This window comes from Ochotona princeps, chromosome 5 (assembly GCF_030435755.1).
Source record: "Ochotona princeps isolate mOchPri1 chromosome 5, mOchPri1.hap1, whole genome shotgun sequence".
Taxonomy (NCBI): domain Eukaryota; kingdom Metazoa; phylum Chordata; class Mammalia; order Lagomorpha; family Ochotonidae; genus Ochotona; species Ochotona princeps.
The window spans coordinates 64,421,971-64,442,447 of NC_080836.1; the positions used below are offsets into that span (position 1 = coordinate 64,421,971).

The 20,477-nt window shown below is 38.9% G+C and overlaps 1 protein-coding gene across 1 annotated transcript in view; it reads left to right on the plus strand.

Moving 5' to 3' along the window:
* FAM171B (family with sequence similarity 171 member B) overlaps window positions 1-20,477 on the plus strand; it is an 81,790-nt gene that overhangs the window by 52,435 nt on the left and 8,878 nt on the right. The window contains exons 2-4 of the mRNA XM_004576989.2: window positions 6,444-6,677; window positions 14,750-14,842; window positions 18,876-19,034. Coding sequence (XP_004577046.2) covers window positions 6,444-6,677; window positions 14,750-14,842; window positions 18,876-19,034 — 486 coding nt within the window. The remainder of the gene's footprint in view (window positions 1-6,443; window positions 6,678-14,749; window positions 14,843-18,875; window positions 19,035-20,477) is intronic.

A 20,477-nucleotide genomic window follows, 5' to 3' on the forward strand; every position in this document is an offset into this window, starting at 1 on the left:
TGACTCAAAGACAAACCTAACTTAAAATTGAATCGAATGAGGGAATAATTAGAACTGGGATAGAATTTACCAATTACAATTCACCATTAGTAAAGCAATGTACGTCTCTGGCAATTTTTGAAAACAAGTGGTCCAAACTGGCACAAGCAGAAAATTAAATTTAAAAAAAAGCGATCTTTCACTAGTGCTCACTGAGTTCTAGGCGTTTCTGTCACTGCAAGTCCAGGTCTTCACTAATATTTGCTGAAAGCATTTGTGAGTGGTGAGTAAATGAGTGTTTCCAAGGCAAGATGAAAAACTGAAAATAAAAAAGCCAGGGTGGTAAATATCTATGTAGTGCTTGTATGTCTCAGGAGCTTGTCAGACTTATGTACTTCCACAGAAGTTGGCAAGAAGGAGCTGAGCCCAAATCCTAACATCTCAACCCTGCCATTTGTCCTGTCACTTAGTCATCTGTCATGTCCTAGCTCTCAAGTTATAAAGACGTTTCTTATGTTACCTATTGTTACCTATTCCGTTAGTTTTGGTGAAAATGTACATTTTCTTGGCTTCATTACATTTCCCACCTTTGGAAATCAACACCTTATTCTGTCTCTCTAATGTTGTCTTAGGTTTAACATTTCCTTTGCGATGAGTATTTACTGCGGATAAATTCATGCTTCTGGCATGGCATGCTTTTTTTCCTTCTTTTAAATCCTAAAGCCAGCGGACATTTTGGATCCAATCTGGGACTTTCATAGTGACAAGAAAGCTTTTCTATTCTGCTGAGGCTTTTCCCCCTCCTAATTGGTATCCAGTATTCCTTCAAAAGGAGCCTGTGTATCTGTATTGGAAATGCTCTAAATATGAGGCTGTTGAAGTGTCTCCCACTCTGCTTTACAGAAATGGATAACAAAGCCGTCCTTTCTCTTTCAAAGTGCCTGTTGTCCTGGGCTCTTTTTTTAAAAGGTTCACATTTGAGTCCTATTAAATCAAGAATTTTATTAAATTGAAGAACAAATTGTGCTAACAGCTTCAGAAGAAGACTTGCAAAACCACTTCATTGGTATTTTGTAATAGTAAAAGTAAAAGTTTTCATCTTTGTGGTATATTTGCCTTATGTTTATTTAGCAAGCGTTTATGCATTTTTTTGGTCAGAATTTCCAACTTAGGTGTTTTTATAAGAAAGAAGGAAGGTGTTATGTTAATTCCCAAAACGAAAAGGAATCTTAATATTCATGTGTTGTGTACTGTAGCAATGCAAAATGTTTTTCGCTGGCATGTGGGTGATTCGCTTTAAACTTATATTCAGTACTGGGGTGGGAAAGCTGGTTTTAATGTTAACTGGCCTTTGGTGAAATCCCATGATCATTCTTTCACCAGAGCTCGGTCACTTCTGGATGAGTTGTATCCTCTCCATTTAACCCTCTGTCTCTTCTTCCCACTCCTTCTTCTTACCCTCATCCATTCAGCAAATATTCACATGCTAACCTTTGCCTGTGCTGTTATAAGAACCAAGGAGCTTGAAACAGAATTGGCTGTCAAAGAAAAATGTACTGGAAAGTAAAACACACACCCTGAATGTCATGTGCCGTTAGAAGAGCAGGTCCCATCTACTTGGGCTAAGAGCAGATTTGTTTGAAAAGGGGCATTTGGCTTAAACCTTGAAGGGTGGATTAGGAGTTTGACAGGTAGAGATGAGGAAAAAATGAGAAAAATGTTGTGATTGGAAATTGGTTTAGTCCTCAGTAATTATTAGTGACTCATTTATATGACAGTTTAGAGTTCAGCAGGCCTTTTCTGTGATGTGATGCATAGCAAGTATCTTACTCTCTGTAGGCCCTAGGGGCTCTAACCCAACAATCCACCTTGCTATTGTAGCAAAAATGGGCATAGAGCCTGGCTGTGTTTCAGTGAAACTTGACAAAAATCAGGCAGTGGGTCGGAGTTGGCCTGTAAGCTATAATTTGCCGGTCCTTATGGTATGATTAGGGGAAAATAGGCCTGGAAAAGAAGCTGCTAGTTAAATTTCAGAGTTTTAATACCTAGCTAAACAAAGGGAATGAATTGAAACTCTGCTTAGTGAAACTATGATTGTTATATCTGTGTGACTGAAAATTTTATATAAAACAGTATGTTAATAGTACACTAGAAGCACCTAGTAAAATGTGCTTTAGATCATAAGTAAAAGTTAGAATATTGGCATCTTTGGGTTCTTACCATGAAATCTTCATGAGAATTTATCAGAAATCAGATTTTGGAAAACAGGAGCTAATGCGTGAACTGATCCTTCGGATTTCTGAACCAAAAATGTCAATGTTTCTACTGCTGAAAAACGATAGTGTGAACTGACCCAAATTAGGTATTATATACATATTTAAGGTATGAATGGGTAAAGTTATGATATTTAAAACTTGGTCCCTGTTCTTGGCATTGAGGGTTTGAGGGTAAAGGAAAAAAGAGAAGAGAAAGTTTAATATGTTGCTAGATGAGGGTTTAGAAGATTTCTTAGACTCGAGGGCCTTTTGCCAGCTGAATGCTTTGAAGTTTTAAAGGAGACTACAAGAAAGGTGGAGCTGATCTGGCAAAATGGAAAAGGTTGTCTTGCTCTGCATGCAAAAGAACCTGAGGTAGGGAACAAGACAGTGTGCACTGTAAGGCCTGGGTGAGCAGGAAGCCAATAGTCTGGTCCTGGAGCATCAGCAAATTGCTCTTTGTGAGCTACCTGCATATCACTTGGTGGCTGTGATGGTCAAGTGGGTTTCAGTCAGCCTTGGACTGCTGATGCAGGTGATAGTTACTAGCATGGACAAAACCCCTTGAGTCCATACTGGCTGCTGAGGTGTTTATCTAATGGAGAAGCAAATGACCTCATGGTCTGATGATTAGAAGCTTTTAGGGCCACCTGTATGACCTGTCAATTCAGTGGGTTAAGAGGGGGGCGGCTGACAATATTTAGTACCTGTGTTATAGGAATTGTTTGGGGGTTCAGTTTCAGTTACACATGTTCTGAATTAATTTTCGCATGATGTCACAGCTTATGTTAGATACTATAGAAAGTTCTTTCATCTGTATCAGTATTGTTTTGTTCTGGTAGTATTACATTCTTCAGGACTTTTTTTCATGTTCCTCCTCAGAGTAAACGTCCTCAAGGCAAGATTATGTTCTATTAATGCTAATGTTTCCAGGGCCTGCCTACAACGAGAGTTAAATCATTCAAGGAACAAAAGTGAACATTTCTAATTGCTTCCAATCATTGCTTGACTGTTGTTTTGTGGTCTTCATTTCTTTGCGGTTTTCATCAGGATATATTAATCAGTTGTTTTAAATCTTGTTAAAATTATTTAGGTTGAAAAAATTTGACCTGTGATATATTTATATGAGGTTGTTTTTTGGCATTATGATACTATAGAAGAAACAAAGTTATAGTGCATTAAATTGTGGGAGCTAGCAGTATAAGGGAAAGGAAATAAGCTTAGTTTGCTGTGGAGAAATGTGAAAATGAACTAGTTTTCTGGAATGCACAATTAGAAGCACAATGCTAACAACATAAAATGATGGTACAGCGTTTCTTGAGGAGACGTGAGATTGTACTTTTATTGGTCCATCTCACATATCTAACTAGCAGTATTTCAATCCTTTCTGGACTTTGATTTACTTATATACTATAATGAAGCCATAATATAGCATTTGTTCTACTGTTTGAAATATAGCTGTTTCTATTTTTTTGAGCTTTAATGTTTTGCCTACTTAACATTGCTTCTTCGAATCATGTGATACATAATAACCAGCAGCCCCAGGACCTTGCTCGTTGATATGTATTTTATTTTTACTTGTTTTTCTCGACACTTAAATTATATGTTTTCTGAGGATGTAGTTGAAATCATATGGTATAGAGCCATTTTTAAACTCATGGTGACATACTGAAAAGAAGATTATGTGGACAAGACATAATGGTTGTAATTAAGTGGCAGGGAAAATAGTACGTTCATAGAAAACTGAAAAATACAATGCAAAACGTAGGTAGAGTATGGAGCTGCATGCACTTCTGGTTGAAAACCACATATTTAATCGAGGCATCTGCCCAGTCTAAATGCCAGCGTGTTTTGTGGTAGGCAGGGACGAGTGGGTGGGTTGATGTGGACGTGCATTGATTTTGGCTGCCAGTGTAGTTTGCCTGGTTAGAAGAAGACATTATAGAAGAAAGGGCCGCCTGTGCAAGTCACAGGTAGATAACATTCTAACTTTTCCTTTTTTGGAGGGAAAAGACTAGTTCTTGCCTCTTCCGTTGCTTTGCCAGACTTTTCAGCCAGATGTGTCTTTGCTCTTAATTCTCCTTTCCCCCTGCCTTCTGCAGGGGTGAGAGAGAGAGAGTAGGTTCCCAGTGGTGCGAGAGGCTCAGGGAGTCAGCAGATGAACAGTTTCTTCTCAGCAATAGTTGGGAGAAAATAAGCAAGCTGGGGGCCCGTCAGCGTGGCCTAGCGGCTAAAGTCCTCGCCTTGAAAGCCCCGGGATCCCATATGGGCGCCGGTTCTAATCCCAACAGCTCCACTTCCCATCCAGCTCTCTGCTTGTGGCCTGGGAAAGCAGTCGAGGATGGCCCAAAGCTTTGGGACCCTACACCCACGTGGGAGACCCGGAAGAGGTTCCTGGTCCCGGCACCGGATTGGCGCGCACCGGCCCGTTGCGGCTCACTTGGGGAGTGAAACATCGGATGGAAGATATTCCTCTCTGTCTCTCCTCCTCTGTGTATATCCGGCTTTCCGATAATAATAATAAAATCTTACAAAAAAAAAAAGAAAAGAAAAGCGAGCTGGGAAGTTGGTGGAAATGAATCCATACAGCATTTCAAAGAGCGCATGCAAAGGGGTATGAGGCTTAAGGAGCTTATTAGCTGTGAAATTTCAACCTTGAATTCCTAGCTTCAAAATTATGTCTTGCAAATTTAAGAGAAAATTGAACGGTTTTAACCTATTCCAGTGTAAAGTTTGCAGCATTGGAATATTACACAAGCAAGCATATATAGTTATATTTTAAAATGTCGGTATAAAAAATTGGGATTGGAAAGGAAGTGATTGTAAGACAACAGTTTGTTAGTATTCCTCACATTGTGCTGCCTTGGACCCTGTTGATAAAGTTCACATTGTGTGCAATCTGTTAATTACTTTAAGATATAAATATACCTGATCTCATTGGATAAGGAGACAGGAAAAACGTGATTTCTGATAACTCGGATTTGTCCCTTTAAAAATTTTTTTCTCAATATGGTGCTCATTTGCATTATATCTAAATTAAAATTATTACATGTGAAAAAATAAAATTGTCCATTCTGGATTAGAAAATGTCTCATAAGATATTTTGTGAATCAAGTACAGCTTCAGAATGTGAAGAGACTTTGTCTTATTTTGGCAAGTGTACTTTTACAAGGATGAAACAGATGGGATGTGTAGGTGTGTGTGTGAATTTAGCTTCAGATCTTATCACACTGAGATTTGTCTGTAAACCCAAGGGTTCTCAGAATTTCTGAAACTGATGTTTGGAGCAGATGAATTGAAAAAATTGCTAATTGCATCTCGATGAATAGACCACTGAAGGAGCTGTTGCAGGTATCATTAGTTTGTGAAGCCAGTGGTCAGATTTTATCAGGGAATCCCATTTCCCCATCTTTCAATTTTGCCCAGTTTCTCTCTAATACGGCTTCTCATATTTTAACATTCTTTCCCTTCATCACTTTGTCTTATAAATGATGCAATGCTGTATTAAGTAACATAGCTTTATCATACTGTAAAATTACCTTTCCTTTCTCCACCTTCTCTTATAAATGATGCAATGCTCTATTAAGTAAAATAGCCCATGCTTACTATTGTCATTTAAGCTACTTGGTTTAGGAGCAAGGAACAGAAACTGACTCTATTTTCAGTTAAATAAAGGGACCTTATAGAAAGGATTATGATGCACTTTGCATATACCACCCAGCTTCTAAAGGGAGAGATATCTGGGAAGTTCTGGAAAGCATAGTGGATAGCATCTCCTAGATTTTTTAAAATAACACAACCATAGCAACCACTAGCTTCTGTGTATCATATCCCTTTTTGAAGTCCTGCTGAAGTCTGTGTGGCGCACTCAGTGCCAGCGGCTCACAGCACCTTGGCCTGGAGATTAGGGCCTGGGTGTGTGGGGAGTTGTTCTGAGCTGAACAGCAGCTATTGTCCTGTACAGCTGCACATTGCTTTTTGCATTAGATGGTTTAGAAACTCATCACATTAGTCTTTTTTTTAAATCTAAGTGTTAGATTTTCCTTTTGAGTTTAAGACCATCCTTTAATTACCTCTTTATCCATAAATGTACATTTTCAAAGTGTAATAAGTTTTGTATTGTTACTTAGATGTGCTGAACGAGTTATTAAAACAGTGACATGTGTTCTAGGATCTAACATGTTTTTTTCTGGCCTTTTTACATTTCAGTGTCTGTATTCATGCTGAAAGTCCAAGTGAATGACATCATCAGTCGGCAGTATCTGAGTCAAGCAGTTGTAGAAGTGTTTGTAAACTACACGAAGACAAATTCTACAGTAACTAAAAACAATGGAGCAGTGTTGATAAAAGTACCTTATAGGTTAGGACTCAGCTTAACCATTATTGCTTACAAAGATGGTTACGTGTTGACTGCGCTACCTTGGAAGACTGGAAGAATGCCAAGTAAGCACTTAGATGGGTTTTGTACACATTACATAGAAGTGATTATTTTTTCCCTTTGTTATGTTCAGAAGGATGTCAGACCAGAGTGCATTTTAAAAGAACATTATGTTTGTCTGGGCTTATAAACAACAGAAATTTATTTTTCAAAGTTCTGAAGTATGAAAAATGCAGACTCTTAGTGGCAGCAGATTAATGTCTGGCAAGAGCTTGCCTTATGGTTTATAGATTCCACCTTCTTCCTCCTGGGTTTTCACATGGTGGAAGAGGCCAATGAGTTCTTCTGGGTCTGTTTATAAGGACAGAAATCCTATTCATGAGTGCTCTGCCCTCTTGACATGATCACCTCCCAAAAGGCCTCTCTGCCTGATACTGTTACCTTGGGTGTAAGCATTTCCACATAGAGATTTTAGGAAGACACACATTCTGACATAGCAATAATAAAGACATTTTTCCTTTGCAGATTTATTTATTTATTTATTTATTTATTTATTTATTTATTTATTTATTTATTTTATTTATCATGGCATTTAAGACAGAAATAGATCTTCAATCTCCTGGTTCATTTCCCAAATGTCTGTAACAGCTTTTGTCTGGGCAAAGCCAACCCTAGGTCCCTAGAACTCAGTTTGAGTCCCCACATGGGTGGTAGGGATCCATGTATTTGAGTTGTTTCCTGGGGTGTGCATTAGCAGGCGTGCAGCAGTTGAGAGTGGAGCCAGGGTTTGTGTCCATTTATCATCAGATGCACCAAATAGCTGCTCTGGACTTTTTTCTTTGAAAGAGACTTTTTTCAGTGCCTTTAAAAAATATTTTTATTTTTCATGATACAGTTTTATAGGTATAAGATTCTCCCTTCTCCCTCCCCACATGCTCCCCTTCTATTATTACAGCAATACATTCCTCCAGCAAGTTAGAAGTTCAACATTTTGCTACCCAAGACACTGGGATACTCTATGTATGCACAAAGGCAGAAAATCTAGCATTTTACTATTGAGACACATTTGTGTGTTCTGCTGGGAGTCCTCTCTTTATTCGGGAGTAGAAACACCTAGGAGTTCCGTTCTGTATAGAACTCTTGGCTGCAGGTGGTGTGTAGACTGACAAAAAAGGAATGGTAGGAAACGGGATGGCCAGGTATAGTAGGATCAGATGATGAAAGGATGTTCTTAGGAGAGTAGACCCATAGCTGAGATTTGTGTGCTAAAGGAGACACTTAGGATACATTGTTGAGTCCAGTGAATGTAGGTGATATGGAAACTGGAGTTATTCACTACTGTGTAATGAATAAGCCAGCGGCAAGGTTAAGATAGATTCAGGGAGCCTCATGTGCAAGCTGTGACAGTTCTCTTACAGCCAGGAAGGGAATGGCAAGCACAGAGGGCGGGTGTGAGACCTGTTGAAGAGAGGATTGGTAGAAATTAGTGTTGCTGATTGGATATTGGGAAGGATACCAGAATACAAGTCTGACTTATTGGAATAACTGATACATTAGGATATCATTCTTTTAAAAAATATGTTGGTTCTTGTGAGGATTTAGATATTTTGTTTGCTTTCACACTAGAAACGTTTAAATTTTTATATTGATAGTTCAGAAGATGAAAAATGAATTAAAGGTATTCACACAAACCTTTAATAGTCATAACTAGAAAATCTGAGTATTATTGCTTGAGGTGAAATCATTATGTATTTGAGTTCCCAAAAGAGAAATTAAGTACAACTGTACATAGAATAAAGTCAGAAAATAATGAAAGAAGCCATGTAAAGTGGTCAAAAGGAAATATTGAAAATATTGAAGATTAAACTAGATTGACATATTAAAAAATATGAGGAAGAGGTAAGTTTCTAGGTCTGTGAAATTAAAAATATCTATTGGCTAATCTAAATTAAGATGAGGGAAATAAATAGAAATACATCCAAACTTTAAAGAAGTAGAGATGCTCCATGCCAAGGGCTGATGCGGCATGGCATAGGAAGCTGCTGCCTGTGACGCTGGCGTCACATCAGATCTCTGATTTGAGCCTGGCGGGCTCTTCCGTTTCCAGTCCAGCTTCCTGTTAATGTACTTTGGGAAAGCAGCAAAAGATAGCCCATGCACTTGGGCTCCTGCTGTCCATGTGAGGACCAAGATGGAATTCCAGGCTTCTAATGTTAATCTGGCCCAGACCAAGCTGTTCATTCCATTTGGGGAATGAACTAATGAATGAGGTATCTCTCACTCTTCCTGTTCATCTGTCTTTCAAAAAACAAAAATCTTTTTTTTTTAATGGCTCCAAATTTGGCAGTAATCTTAAAATATTCAATAAAATGATTATTTTTCATACATGAATGACTGTTGTCTTCATATGACAAAACTTAGTCAACAGTTATTGTTGTAGGTATAAAACTTGATGATTGGGGCCAGTGTGGTGGTATCAGGCCAATCCTCCACCCTGGGTGCTGGCATCCCATATGGGTGCTGACTTGTGTCCTGGCTGTTCACGTCCCATCACCTGGGAAAGCAGCAAAGAGTCGCTTGAGTCTTTGGGAAGAAGTTCCTGGCTCTGGACTGGCTCAGCTCTGGCCATTGGGAGTGAACCAAGGGGTACAAGATCTTGTCTTTCTGTAAATCTACCTCAAACATTTTTAAAACATGATTAATTGTAAAAATGTACCCTAAATCTAGGGTAGCTTTGATTGTATGTCATATATATATATAAAACATATATATATATATATATATATATATATATATATATATATATATATACACACATATATATATATATTTAAGGATTTATTTTTATTTGAAAGGCAAATTCTACAGCTAGAAGAAGAAATAGATGAGCTCTTACATCCTTTGATTCACTCCCCAAATGGTTTCAGTGCTAGAGTTGAGTTTATCTGAAGCTGATAACTGAGGGCTTCTTTCAGATCTCCTGTGTGGGTGCAGGGTCCCAGGGCCTTGAGCCATTCTCTGCTGCTTTCCCAGGCCATAAGCAGGGAGCTGTATAGGAAGCAGCAGCTGGTACTAGAACTGGCACCCATATGCAATGCCAGCACCCAGGGTAGAGGATAAGCGCCGTCACACCAGCACCCTTTGTATATGATATTCAAAGAACAAATTAGAGTTACTTTGTGATAATAATTTTCTGAAGCTCATTTTATAAATTCGTCATTGATACCTAATTTAGGAAAAACTTATTTAACAACCTGAATAACGAAGACATCCCAGACATGGTGTCTTATGACTATAATACTTATGTTAGATATGATTCTAAAATAAGGTAGATACAAATGTCCCTGTTATTTTACATGGTAAATGCTTTCATCAGGACAAAAGATAGCAATAGGGAAAAAGAGAAATTTCTATTAAACAGGAAGCTTAAAAGTATTAATTCCTGATATGATCAGACCCTGGAGAACTACAGAGCATCAGTCTTAAAATCTCTTTGAGTTAACAGATTTCCAACAGTCACTGCTTACAGTTAGCACTGGCACATCAGTACACGCTGTTACATGCCAGCAGTGGTGAGCAGTTAGGAAAACCAATGAAAAGAAATTTCCCTTAGAACATTAAGAATGAATAAAAAAACATTTAGGAAAAATCTACCCCAAAATCAATTTTCTGTGGAAAAATTACAAATATTACTAATGGAGATTCAAAAAAAAAAAAAAAAGAACCTGAAACTATGGAAACCTGCAAAACTCATATTTTGGGAAGTCTGAATTTTCTGAGGAATTTAATTCTTTCAAGATTATTTTTTTTAAAGATTTATTCATTGAAAAGTCAGATTTACAGAGAAAAAGAAACACACTGAGAGAGATCTTCTGTCCGTTAGTTCACTCCCCAAGTGGCCTCCATGGCCAGAACTGAGCTGATCTGAAGCCAGGAGCTTCTTCCAGGTTTCCCGCATGGGTGCAGGGATACAAGGTTTTGGGCTGTCCTCTGTTGCTTTTCCTAGGCCACAAGCAGGGAGCTGGATGGGAAGCGGAGCAGCTGGGATTAGAATCGATGCCCAGAAGGGATCCTGGCAGATGCAAATCAAGGACTTTAGCCACTAGGCTATTGTGCCAGGCCCCCAATTTTTTTTTAAGATTTATTTTTATTGCAAAGGCAGATCAGATTTATGGTGAGGAGAGATAGATCTTCTATCTGCTGGTTCAGTCCCAAAATTGCCACAGTGGCCAGAGCTGAGCTGGTCAGGAGACAGGAGCCAGGAGCCAGGAGCTTCTTGCAGATCTCCCAATGGCAGCAGGGTCCCAAGGCTTTAGGCCAGCCTCCATTGCTTTCCCAGGCCATAAACAGTGAGCTGAAATGTAACTGGAGCAGCCAGGACGTGAAGTGGCACCCAGATGTTATCCCAGCTCTTGCAAGGTGAGAATTTAGCCATTGACTCATCATACCAGGTCCTATAGAATTATTTTTTTAAAGATTTTTTTAGGGCCCGGCGGCGTGGCCTAGCGGCTAAAGTCCTCGCCTTGAAAGCCCCAGGATCCCATATGGGCACCGGTTCTAATCCCAACAGCTCCACTTCCCTTCCAGCTCCCTGCTTGTGGCCTGGGAAAGCAGTTGAGGACGACCCAATGCATTGGGACCCTACACCCGCGTGGGAGACCTGGAAGAGGTTCCAGGTTCCCGGCTTGGGATTGGCGCATATCGGCCCGTTGCGGCTCACTTGGGGAGTGAATCATCGGATGGAAGATCTTCCTCTCTGTCTCTCCTCCTCTGTGTATATCTGGCTGTAATAAAATGAATAAATCTTTAAAAAAAAAAGATTTTTTTTTTTAAAGGCAGAGAAAGAGAATGAGAACTTCCATCCAGTTCTTTACTCCCAAATTCACCGACAGTTAAGGCTGGGCGAGGTTCAAGCTGGAAGTTTAAGATTCTATTCAGTTCTCTCACATTTGGGCCATCATCCTCCCACTTTTCAAGGAACAATAATCAGGGAACTGGATCAGATTGGAGAAGCATGGAATTGAATCTGCGCTATGCTGTGGTATACTAGGTATTTCAGGTGGTGTCTTAACTTGCTAAAAACACAACACTGCCCTGTAATTCTTTTTTGTAAGTTGGCAAGATGATGTACCTGATTTTTGAATTAGTATATTTAACCATTAAATAAACAAGATATGTTAACAATACCTAATTGTAACCATTAAAAAAAACTACCTGTAGGTCAGAACAGCTGCTGAGGATGAAAAAGATACAGGTGCCATCTCTAAAATAAAAATATTATATATATATGTAAGAAAATGCTGGTTGTCCTACCTAAAAAAGGTAAATGGACATAATTGTGGCCTAGTAATTTTTGTTAAAGGAATTTCAAATTAGGAAATATGGCATGCTTTGTCTCATTAGTAATCTGAGAACTATATACTGAGGAAATATACACTTTGATTTTTCACCTTAAATGTTTTTTTTTTTTTACTTTTTAAAGATTTATTTTTATTGGAAAGGCATATTGAAGAGAGAAGAGACAGACAGATCTTCCATCTGCTGGTTCAGTCCCCAAATGGCAACGGCCAGAGCTGAATCAATCCAATGCCAGGAGCTTCTTCTGGGTCTCCCATGTGGACGCAGGCTCCCAAGGCCTTTGGCAGCCTCTGCTTCTCTTCCAGGCCATAAGCAGGAAGCTGGAAAGGACTTGGAACAGCTGGGACACAAACTGGTTCCCATATATGATCCCAGAGCTTGCAAGGGAGATTAACCTACCTAGCCATAGAGCCGGACCCCTTAAAAAAAGGTTTAAGTAAGTAATTGTCCACAATATTGGTATGTTAAGGCCAGAATTTTGGTGTACCAAGTTAAGCTGCAATATGTGATGCTGGCATCCCCGATGAGTGCCAGTGGGAGTGCAGGCTATTCCACTTCTAACTCAGCTCTCTGCAAATGCACCTGAACAACTGATGAAGCATGGCCTAAATGGTTAGGTCCATAGAGATCTTGATGGATTTCCAGGATCTTGGCTTTGGTCTGGCCCAGTACCAGGTGTTGTAGCATTTGGGGAATGAACCTATGGATGAAGATTTCTCCACGTCTTATGTTTATAATTGCCTTTGAAATTATCATGTCTTAAGTGAGGAAGCATTTAAGTGAGGAAGCATTGGAGTTCTCAGATATTACTGATAGTTCAAGTTGGCTACATTATCTAGGTAGCAGCTGAAGTACATGTATCAAAGTCTTCAGCTCATATGCTAGGCATCCACTAATGGTAATCTTTCATAGAGACAAATATAATGTGAACAGACATTTGTGCACCTGGTAAGTCTTAAATCTGTAATATTACAGAAGCGTTTAAGTAACATGTGGCCTTAAAGTGTTGTAACTGTTTCTCAATAGAAACTCTCATTTGTAGAAAGATAAAAATAATTAGTATCATCATATTATGTATTTTAAATAATGACGGGTAATATCAATGGAGATTTAAATCGAAATGTTTAATGAGTGTCTGGTATTGTGAAAACCATTGTTTTTATTCTTTTCTAAATCGCAACTTTTTCCAGCTGACACTATCTCTTTTGTACTTAGAAAAATTGTAAGTAAAAAGTAACTTGAATATTTTAGTGAGAAACAAAAAGATTTCCCTTGGTTTTATTGTCTTAAAAAGCTATCTGGCTGTCATGATAAGTTACCTATGACAGTGAAAATCCCAGCAGGACATAATGCCCTCTTAGTAATCATCTTGAGGACCATGTTAAGATCCTACCACTTTCTTTCCAACTTAATGTATCAGTTCACCTAAATGTTACTATATTCTGAAATTGAATTTATCTTCTCATTTAGCAATCAACTTTTCCTTTGGAAAGAACAAATAGGTTCTTCCACTCAACATTGTATATTTTTGTATTTTATTTAAAGCTTTTTGAAATATTTCAAGATATTAAAGGTCTTTCCATGCAGAGATGTTTTTCTCATTCAAGTTTTAAAGATTCCATGCCATCTGTATTCATTTTAAGTACTTACATTTCAACTCATGGTTTGGGTAACAGCTCAAAATTTTACAGCACTGGTAAGTTGTTTCAGTTTATTCCCAATTATAAAATCCTTTTGTGCCCCACCTTCTTGCTTCCGATCTACAAATAATCCAAAAATTCAGAAATCCTTGAAGTGCTGTTTCTATCCCACCAGTTACTTTCTGTGCCTGTTCTGATGGACAGGTTCAGCCTCGTCCTGGCCATCGTGTGTTGTGTTAGGCTTGCTCTTCCTTCGCCAACTGAGTCAGTTGGGGAAACCACATCATGTGCAAAAGAACTTCGTGCTCTTATATGGAAAGTAAAAAAGCTAGAGTGGATATAGTCTGTCTAGAAAACCTTGAATTATGGCACCCATAAGCTTAACACTCAGAAATAAATAACAAGTAACAATTATGTAAAGGACAGATCACATGTGTTGTCCAGCATTAAACTTATTTATAACTGGTTATTGAACATCATTATATTGGTACAGACTATTACTTGAAATAGAAAAACTAGTAAAATAAATATTTTTTTCTCTCCATTATTTCTTATGAGCTCCTTTTAAAAAATATTTTTATTGGAAAGTTAGATATACAGAGAGGAGAGACAGAGAAGATCTTCTGAGGGATGCTTCACTCCCCAAGCAGCCACAATGGCTGGAACTGCACCTATCCGAATCCAGGAACCTCCTCTAGGTCTCCCACGCAGGTGCAGCGTCCCAAGGCTTTGGGCTGTCCTAGACTGCATTCCCAGGCCACAATCAGGGAGCTGGAAGGGAAGCAGGGCTGGCGGGATTAGAACCAGCACCCATATGGGATCCTGGCGAGTGCAAAGCAAGGACTTTAGCAGCTAGGCTACTGCACAGGGCCCTATGTGAGGTACTTCTAAAAATTAATGGAAATAGTTCTTTGTGAGAAAACTCTGCATAAATTTTTTTGCATAAATTTCAACTTTTTCACCAAAATAGTTATCTTGTAACTCAGTATTTTTGAAGTCCCCTCATATTCATCCTTCCCTTGATTTGGGTTGTTTTTCCTAAAAAGCAGTTTGCTTTTCACCAGCTCCTAGGGCTTGCTGTAAAAGAGCTGTCTAGTTACTCCCTACATTGCATTGACTGACTGTGCTGCATTTCACAGTATATTCATCGGTCACACTTGCACTGTTCCCGCAAAGCCAAGCAAATATATGGCTATTTGAAGACACTGTTTTAATCACTGGAAAATTAGCGGGTAAGTACAGTATTTTTTAACTTGCGAATTAAATGCCTTAAATAATACTAAATACTTATCCTAAAGATCTTGGAGAGAGCTTTATAAATACAGGTGAATGTGTAAAAAGTAATTGTTGATAGTTGGCAAAGCATAACACTTGGGCTGGTAAATCCTAGCTATATTATCTGTACATTTTATTTTTGTATTTTTTCATTACTGAGCTAATATGCATTATAAGCAGAGAAAAATCTAAATTGAACATTAATTATGGAGTACAAGTTGATTGAAACCAGTTTTTATCTTACTGTCATGCAAATAATTTACTTGTAGTAGTAGGAATTAGTTTTCCTTTGGTCTCTTTGCCCACTAGATATGAATTTGGAAGTATTTTTATTTGAAGTGTAGAGAAAAACAGATTTTCCTTCTGGTTGTTCACATTCCCAAATTGCTACTACAAGCAGAGCTGGGTCAGATCAAACCAGGAACTCAGAACTGAGACTTGGGCCTCCCACGTGGGTGACAAGAGAAGCCCTTGACCCCTCTGGTTGTCTCCCAGGGTGCACATGAGCAAGCAGTGGAAGCTGGAATCAGAATTGAACTGACTCAGGCACTCTGATGTGGGATGTGGGCATCACAAGCTGCACTTCGCAGCAGAGCTGGACCTCCACAACCCAGAGCTTCTGTTTGTCCTGCTCTCTACATTCTGTCTCTAGCTGGGATCTCAGTGATTGGCAGAAATGGGAAAAGGACAGCATTAGCACGGAGACTCTCTTGGGCTCTCTAATCATGGGTCCTTCTGTTTTTGCCACCTACATTAATCTCAGAGCCTGGTTGGAGAGGCCTGAGGTTGAGTAAATACTACTTGCAGGACATGGGTCCCTTAATTGCATATACCTCCCAAGGAAAGTAAATGCAGAAAACAATGTTTTTGGTGCTGGCTCTAGCTGAGCCTTCCAGCTTTGCCTTACTAACCATGAAGATGGTACTAGTATTTTTACCTTACCTTCCCCAAACCATAATTTGTGCTCAGGATAGGTTCCAGAATTCTGTGGCTCATTTTGCACATTACACAAAATCTTGAGAAATGACAAAATTTGCAATTTTTGTTTTACATTGGTAAATTCTGTTCAAGCATCATTGAAATTTTGTTCAAGACCCACACTGGGTCTAAGAAGATAGCAAGAGTAAAAACGGTTTGTGAAAATTTTGTTCACTTTCATGAGCCATTTTATTTGTTCCTAAAGCACTGAAACAACAGACTTACTGCTGGGAAGCTTTTGTGGTGCATCATGGCAATCCCCCACTTGGCTTTGAGTCCTGGTTACTCTGCTTACGATCCTGACCCAGTTCCCTGCTAATGCGTCTGGGAAAGCATCTGATGCTGGCGTGAGTTCTTGAGCTCCTGGCTCCTGCGTTAGCCTGGGCCAGCCCTAGCTGTTGTGGCCATTTGGGAAGTGGTGGATGGAAGATTGGTTGTGTCTTTCTGAGTAGTGATTACATAAGTTAAAAAGAAGTACCTATGGCCTGATTAATCTTGCAGTGATTTACTAAGTTGTAGAAGGGCTTCCTCCTGAAATGCCATGGTAGAACTCTGAGGGACTTCTGCTGCTCTACAGCAGACTGCTGTCTGCACAAGAGTTGTGGAAGGATGAAAAACAAATAGGAACCACATGTCTGCAAAGAGGCACTTCTGAGGTTCCTGGGGCTTTAACAAAATCAGGTTTTCCACTGTTCCTCTTTTGTTTTGGCACATCCCTTCCTCTGATTGGCCTCTTTAAACCCTATGGAAAAATCATAATTTTTGCCAAAATGCACGCCTGAATCAGTGTGCACATGTCTTGGATCACTCCTTTGCCACTGTACTAAGCAATGCTGAGCTCTCCCTGGTCTGGAAAAGGCTGGCCATGCCTTGGGAGATCTCCATGAGAGGTTTGCAAGTCCTCTCAGATTCTCAGTTCACTTTTACTCTTCTTTTCCTATGTAGTGATTCTGTGGTAAGACTGTGCAAGCAAGGATGGATGTATCTGATGAGAAACCTTTCTGCAGAAAGGTATATCATCACTCAGTAAAATGTCTTAGTAAAAGTATGTTAGTTTGTATACTGAAAACATGTTAGGCCCGTTGTGCATATGTTTATGGCCAAAGTAAGAGAAATGAAAATGTATAAACCCCTAGAGAAGTTCAGCTAGCTGTGTCACTCTATTATGAGAAGCTTGGCAGTTCAATTTTATGTATTTTAAAATAGCAAATTGTTCCTATGAGTGGTCAGAAGGTGCCAGAACAAGCAGAAAAATAAACATTGGTGGTTATTTTCCAGATACTAGTTTTCTAACTTCTCATAGGAAGAGAATTTTACTCATTTATCATATACTTCTATAAAAATGGATATTTTTCATCTGATAATTTAACTGATTTTTCTAAACGAGTGGTTTTATTAACATCCAAGACAGAGGCTGCTATGTCTGATAATTTTTAGGTTTGAGGATTTGAGTCCATACTAAATTTTTAAATGTGGTGCTGGAACTATTAATATTGCCACTAAGTTCTCAATAAGGTAAGGCAGCCAATTGAGTTATTGAAATATTTATAAATTGAGCAATCAGAATTTGAGAGATTTATGATAAGGATGGATTCCTCCTCAGGTAACTAAGTAAGTGAATGAATATATTGTCAAAGACACTTTCTATTGCAAGATGCTGAAAAACCCCTCTTAAACCAGTGTATGCCCACATGAAGCATTTATTTCAGATGTTTTTAAGTTTTGTTTGAAAAATAGAATTACACAGAGAGGAAAGGACATTTTCCATATGCTGGCTTGCTTCCAAAATGGCTGCAAAGGCCCAGCTTGGGCCAGGCTGAAGCCAGAAGCTTCATCCAAGAGCTTCCACGTTAGGACCTGGTTCCAAGCACTTGGGGCATCTGCTGCTCTCCTGGACACATCAGCAGGGAGCTGAATTGGAAATGGAGCTTCTGAGATGGCATCTCAGGCAGCAGTTTGACCTATTGTGTCACAGTGCTAACTCCTTCTTAAAATATTTAAAAAATGTTGGAATAATACCAAAACTTTACACATCTGTTGATCAGGACTTAAGGTTATTAATGAATTCAATCTTTTTTTAAAAAAAGATTTAATTTTTTTATTGGAAAGGCAGATATACACAGAGGAGGAGAGAGGAAGATCTTCCTTGCGATGGTTCACTCCCCAAGTGGCCGCAATGGTTGGAGCTGAGCCAACCCGAAGCCAGGAGCTCTTCCGGGTCTCCCATGTGCATGCAGGGTCCCAAGGCTTTGGGCTGTCCTCAACTGCTTTCCCAGGACACAAACAGGGGAGCTGGATGGGAAGCGGGACCGCCAGGATTAGAACCAGCGCCCATATGGGATCCTGGTGCGTGCAAGGCGAGGACCTTAACCACCACGCTATCATGCCGGGCCCCATTAGTAACCTTTATTCTTTCAATTTCAACTCTCTGAATGTTGTTTTCTAATCAGCTCACAGTTTTCCTTGTAAGATGATTGTTACAAATGCCAGATGTATTCCCACTCACCTATAATCCAGAGGGTAGGTGGATGTAGAACATGCCTTCCTCCAGAGCTTCAAGTAAACTTTATTGCATTGCATCTCATTGACTGTGCTTGGGACAGCCCTGTTGCAGAACAGATCACTTTGGGTAAAAGACCACTTTTTGATTGGATCAGTTTACTGTTACACACCATCAGCTCTATTCCTGATATCAAAATGCTTCTCCATGTGAACCAGATGAGCCTAGCATGGTTGGTGTGTGGTTCCTTAGTTTCAACCCCAGGAAAGGGTGAAGGAACTCTGGATAGCATTAAACAGTCTTTATTGAGCTCACACAAGGCACCTTTGTAATAAAGGGAGCTTTCAGACTTACTAGTTCTGAATTAACATTTCTGCATGTACTTGTTTTTAATTTTTAAGAACATTTAGAAATATTTATAACTGCATGTTTTCAAGTAAAATATCCTGATCAGTGGTGCTTTTGTTAAGTATGTATTTGTTCTGTTTGCTAATATTTCCTTGTTTTTTCAGATGCCAAATCACAACCAAGTGTTCAGTTTTCAAAGGCCTTAATTAAACTCCCTGATAACCATCATATTAGCAATGTTACTGGCTATCTGACAGTTCTACAACAGTTTCTAAAAGTGGACAATTTTCTGTACACAACTGGAATTACACTCAATAAACCAGGTATCTAACTTTATTTGATAAATTTATAAGAACCATTAATAAATAACTATCAATTTGGAGATTTATATAAGTTTTGGAGAATACATGTCCGTTTATAATAAATCTGGCTATGAAGATGTTTATAATTCCACTTTGTCTAGTGATTGGTATAATACATGCTGAAGGCTTTGGTATAATTAAGTAATGGAAATTTCATTTAATGCAAAACAATATAGAAAATAGTTGATTTTACAAAGTTCTATAATTAATACTTTACACATAAAATTTAAATTTCCATAAGCTTTTATAATTTGACATTCTTTATAGATTTACTCAGAATATATGAATATGCATTTTACTCAGAACAAGTGTTGACAGTATATATTTCAGAATCAACAGTTGTAATACATTTATATAATGAAAAGTTAAGAGTACATGTGTGAATAAACCCCTTTAAAACTGATTATATTCGTAGGTGGGAACGGAGCACAAGGAGCTCTACCCTTTTCCCAAACATTTCTTTTATAAGCCCCACAACTTGATATTGTTCATTGATTACCCAAAGAAAGCTACTGTTCTTTAGAGAGTTCTGGAGCATTGCTGTCCAATGGGAATGCTTTGTTCCCACATGGTAGCCACTGACCCAATGAGGTGCTTGAGCTTTTGAAATACATTGAACAATTTGATTAAATCTTATTAGCATCTGCAGCTTGTAGCTACTCTACTGGATTACGTGGTTCTCTATTTCTAGGACTATACAACTGTTCTAGAAATATTTTTATCTTGTCTTCTCATCTCCTTTGCTTTATCTCAGATGTTGGGTGACCAGTCTGCAGTTGGTGGAGCTGTAGACTGTATAGAGCTGCAGGGAGATGATCGAAGGAGTTGGCTGGCTGATGGGTGTTATCTAGTAACTTGCTATACTATTAGCAAACCACATAGACATTTGTAATACTGGATTACTTACCAGTGTATTCATCTAATAAAATATATGACATTACTTCACTCATCTGATCTTGCCATCTAAGGGATTTTCTGATTAGTTCCCTGGCTGAAAAATTTCAGTAAACCAACAGTTGCCATGACAACTGAAAATATGTGCCAACTTACTACTGTTAGTGGTAACTGAATTTCTTTCCTACACTCTCATCTGCCTCTCCTGCATCTGCCAGAATTACTTCCTTAAGAATTCTGTATTTTGAAAGGGAAAGGTAGAAAATAGAACTTATCTTCCATCTGCTGGCTCATTTCCCAGTGACTGACTGCAAAGCCAGAACTGGGCCACTCTGAAGACAGGAGCTTCTTCCTGGTCTTCCACTTAAGGGGTAGTAGCTCAAGCAGTTGAGTCAATTTCCACTGCCTTTTCAGGCCATTGCTGGGAAGCCGTACCCGTGTTGCAGGCAGTGGCTTTATCTGCTGTACCATGATGCCGAGCTTCCCAGTATCACTCTGGTACATACTGTA